At 44.8% G+C, this 5,067-nt stretch overlaps 1 protein-coding gene across 1 annotated transcript; it reads right to left on the bottom strand.

The window, feature by feature from the left end:
* Window positions 1-3,019: 3,019 nt before the first annotated feature.
* Window positions 3,020-3,949, bottom strand: LOC142457971 (olfactory receptor 1L6-like). The gene has a single exon (XM_075559051.1). It carries the CDS (start codon window positions 3,947-3,949, stop codon window positions 3,020-3,022), a length of 930 nt encoding a protein of 309 aa, XP_075415166.1.
* Window positions 3,950-5,067: the final 1,118 nt, after the last annotated feature.

Raw genomic sequence — 5,067 nt, 5'->3', positions numbered from 1 at the left:
GGAATCTCGATAGCAGACATCTGACCTGGGGGGCAGCGCTTGGCACCTCATCGAAACTGGTTGTGGGATAGCCACAAAAGAGCCACACTGAGAGTTAAAGGTATCACCGGGTAGGGGTGGGGTACTAGATGGCTCCAGCTTTGACTGCAGGAAGAACAATGGGGTCTCGTAGAAGACATGCCCCTGAGACATGAGACTAAAACTCTTAATGGGAGCAGAAAGCCTCATCTTTCACCTGCAGAGAGCCTGGTGATTTCGAAAGACTGACCACGTGGTGAGCAACCCACTTTCATTCCTTCCCCCCCCCAAATATTTTGTTACATGTTTTTTTTCCAAACAAGAACACGCTCCTGAAAATCCATTTGACTTCCTTCTCTACGATGCTCCAGTGCAGAGATGCCCGCCTCACCCTGCCTAGGCTCCAACACTCCGTGCTGGTTTCTTTCAAGCAGGGGCCCCCTTCTTAGCCTGTCTGAACTCCCACTACCCATACAAGATTGCTTCTCCACAGATACAGCTGTTCTGACTCTCCGCTCTCCCTGTACGGAAGCCCTCCTTGTCACCCCGCTTGGGCCTTCGCATGACAGGCTGTCCACATCATAACCATTCTTCTCTCCCTGCTCAGACTGACAGTTTACACCTGACTACCCCCATGCAGGGAGGGAGCTTTTATCCCCTTTGCGCTCTCACTACCCATGTCAAGACGACCCCGACACCTTCTTTGGACTTTGACTCTAAGTTAGGACGGCCCCTTGGGTGACCCCTCCTCTGGTAGTCATGTTAGAATTTCCTTGGGTGCACATCTTCCTTGCTATGAGTGGGTTCTGAAGCCCCTGTGACAGGCTGCCACCATTGTGAACGCCCCCAAACCAGGTGAATTAACTCATCACCTGCTCCACACGTTCAAAGGAGATCCCTTTTGGCATCAGCACCATGCTGTCCTCATGTTGAGATGCTCGCTGCACCCCCCGTAAATTCTAACGACAGTTTTCCCTCTGATACGGGCATCCTCCTCCTCCTCTTGGAATCTGGTGACCCATGCCAGGTTGCTGGTTCTGTGTAGATGTTCTTCTCATCCTATGCCATCCTGCCACCCTGTGACGGGTTGATCTTATAGCATGTGGAGATGCTTCGCACTCTGGTTGGGCACGAACCATGCCAGACTGCCACTCTCTCTTTACCCCACTCCATGCCTGACCTTTCAGGAAATATGGCACCTGAGCCAAGAAAATATTTTTTTCTTATTTTAAAAACCAGTCCTGGATAGAGAAGGAGAAAATAATGTAGAATGAAATTCAATCATACAAATGACCAGGTTGACTGGGCCGATAGAGACTGATGGAATCTTTGAGGCTGTGAGCCTGGAACGGAAATCCTGCTCAGGGATCAACTTTTGGCCAAACCATGGTCAGGCCTATAAAATGAATAATAAAACGAGAGAGTGCAATCAACTAGATAAAACCAAATGGGCAGCATTTGGCCCAAAACAAAGCTCAGAAGGCAGAAAGGGGCAGGAATGAGGGAAAATGGGATTGGGGGACCCAAGGAGGAAGTGAGAAGAGTTCTGTTACATTGAGGGGATCACAACAAGTGTAAAAAAGTGTATACCTTGTTGAATGGAAGGTGAATTCGTTCTGCAAACTTTCCCCTAAATTGCAACAAAACTTTCATACATAAACACATAATATGGCTGAAAAATGACTAGACCTGGAATTTTCACCCAAGTTCATGTAAATGTTAATCATTTCAAAAACTTCATTTCATTTACTAGTACCACCACAGGGTAAACTATTATTGTGCCTATTTTGTTATTGTTAAAAATAAAACCAATAGTGATTGACTAATCTTTATTCATGAAAGGCCACTGAGGTAATTAGCTTATTGTGCTAACCTGGTCAATAAACACATGTGGGATTAATTGAAAGGCAGAGAGATAAATGGCTTGGCGAGCCTCGCATTTCATGTCTCTTGCTCTGTGACCATCGGATCAGTGTGCGACTGCCTTGCTTGTTCTGTGCCTCAATTTGCAAGCTACACTACCTGTGGGACACCTAACCTGTGAACTGTTTCGCTGTAATTTGAGGTTCCTTCAAGACCTGCTTTGCCACACCATTGGAATTTATATCTTTTAAGCTGGGGACTGTTGGACCCTGTCATCTGGCTGATTGTTGGTGAGCTGCCTTGCTGTTTGCTGCCTGTGCCTGGATAGCCTGAATTGCTCTACAGAGGACTACCTGGTGACCCTCAAGACTTGAAGGACAGCCAGTGTCTCACAACTGTCTCATGGGAGTGAGTTGCACTGAGCCATTCGTACTGCTTTATAATTTAATTAATTGTTTATTTCTTAAGTTATATATCTATCTATATGTATAAATATATCTAAAATTATTAGCAATCTTGTTTTTTCTCTCTAGAGAACCCTAATACAGCCACATTGTTACTTAATTTAAAGTTTCTGAACTTAGAATTCTGGAACATTTTCCACAATGACTTACTAGTCCATTTTCTCCTTAGTCTAAGAAAACAGCTTTAGTGCAATCAAGAATGTTAGTATACGGCTCAAGCGCTAATTGACTTTAGGGAGGCATGAGGGAACTTAATAAGAATGAATAACGTAGTTAGTGGAAAACAAGCCATGTGACTAAACTATCAAAAATATTAATCCAGAAGATCTTTTTACCCCGTTTGATGGTGAAACGTTGGTGTACATTGTAATTTACACAAGACGTGAAGGCTAGAAAATGCAAAAGAGAGGGAATAGGAGAGGAAGAAGGGGAGAAGCTAGAAACTTACAATTTATTAAGATAGTTATAAGCATGACTCATCTAATTTTTTATGAAAAAGTAAGATAAATTTTTATTACAGCAAGCCGCTGACAATCTTCTTTCTGCTTAATAGACTATACATTCTTTGGAGGATTGATCTATGATTTCTTTTGCTTTCCACTCAGAATTATATGCTGCTCATATGATTATCAAATCAATGACTTAGCTTCTAGAGGTAGTAAAATGCATGCATATTATTCTGTTCTCTTAGTCAGCTTTCTCAAAGCCCGCTTCATGTCCTTGTTCCTAAGGCTGTAGATGAAAGGATTGAGCATGGGGATTACCACAGTGTAGATGACAGTGACCACGCGGTCCTTTGTCACCGAGTAGGTGGATGAGGGGCGAATGTACACTGAGATGGCAGTTCCATAGTAGAGTGCCACCACTGTGAGGTGGGACCCACAGGTGGAGAAGACCTTGTACCTGCCTCCTCCTGAAGGGACCCTCAGGACAGCACGGGCGATGTAGACATATGACACAATAATGAAGATAAAGGGACTCATGATCACAAAGGAGCCCTCTGTGAAGGCGAGAAGCTCATTGACAGAGGTATCAGAGCAGGAGAGCGTTAGCAGGGGCTGGACGTCACAGAAAAAGTGGTGGATGATGTTGGATCCACAGAAGGAGAGGCGGGCCATGAGAACCGTGTGGGTGAGTGAGTGGAGGTGGGACACCACCCAGGACGCCACCACCAGCAGGAGGCAGCGCCTGGGGCTCATGGTTGTGGTGTAATGCAGTGGGTTACAGATGGCCACATAGCGGTCAATGGCCATGGCAGCCAGGAGGAAACTGTCAGTGATGGCACAGGCCACAAAGAAGTACATCTGCATGAGACACTGGGCAAATGGGACCCTCTTGCTCTTGCTCATCATGTTTGCCAGCATCCTTGGCACAATGACGTTTGTGAAGCAGATGTCCACAAAGGACAGGTTGGAGAGGAAGAAGTACATGGGAGTGTGGAGGCGGACATCTCCTCGGATGGCTGCGATGATGACTGTGTTACCAACCACGTTGATCAGGTACATGGCCAGGAAAATGGCAAAGAGCCAGATCTGCTGTTTGGGGTCTGTTGTCAGCCCCAGGAGGAGAAATTCGGTGATGTGGCTCTGGTTTCCCCTTAGCATTGCTGCCTTGTGGGTAGAAAATATGATAGATTATTAGGTCTCTATCCTGTTTTGTTGTCTTTGGTTGCTATGATTTATATGCATGACTGGCATAGTTGACAAGAGTGTGGATTTGATGTCATACAGGTGTGACCTTCTATTCTGTCTCCATCATTGGCTTACACTGTGAACTTGAATAAGACACTATCTCTCAACCTTTGGTGTATCTAATATACATGTATAAATGATAAAAAATCCACTCACGATTTGACCAGGATTTCTCTCTTTCTCGGTTTCCTAGTTATGGATATAAGAATATATGAACTTCTTTAACAAAGCACATATAATCCCACCTCTTTATCTGAAATGCATATAATGGCTCTGGGAGACCCAGGGATCTAGAAAGCATCAATCTCCCAGAACGCGGGAGGAATTATGTAGTATGGGTAGAGAATCACCTTCTGGAACCAAGTGGCCTGGGGAATGAACCAGCTTCAAAGAGAAAGAGGCATATGTCTGCTTTGTTGAAGCTTTCATTTCCGATGACTCCTGGAAAATCTCCAGAAGTCACAAGCACATGACAGTAGAGTGCCCGTGAATCTTTCAGCACAAAAAACCAAGTAAGCTGCAGCTGTGCTGACAGATTGCACTAACAGGATTTGGTCTGGCTTTAGGAACTAGACTTTTATCCTACAGAGGAGCACTATCCCAAGAGAACAAAGCAGGGCCCTAGTCAGCATGGACTATTATGCTTTCCTGATCAATCTACATATAAGGCAGAGACTCAGTTACAAGAGAGTAAGATCAGAAAATCAATTACCTGCTCTAAGACCCAGGGTCAGAACCTGGCTATGGGTTGGGTGACTTGATGCTGATGCCACTGTCTTCCCTGATGGGATCTATTATCACTAATTTTGCCCAGGGACAGGATTCGAGTTCCAGAGTAGAGAGTCACCTTCCCATGTCTGTCAAGCGATCAGATAAAGGATGAAGAAGAGGCCTAAGAAAAGTGACCAAAGAGTTGACATCCAAGGAAATCCTGTTAGGCTTCATTGAGTTGGTTCTTAGTACTAATCAATTGTTTTGCTCTGTAAAACTTCAATGAAAATTTTCACCTTGCTGGAGAGAATTCATACTGT

This window comes from Tenrec ecaudatus, chromosome 10, assembly GCF_050624435.1.
Source record: "Tenrec ecaudatus isolate mTenEca1 chromosome 10, mTenEca1.hap1, whole genome shotgun sequence".
Lineage (NCBI taxonomy): Eukaryota > Metazoa > Chordata > Mammalia > Afrosoricida > Tenrecidae > Tenrec > Tenrec ecaudatus.
This window is presented reverse-complemented; position numbering and strand designations above follow the sequence as displayed.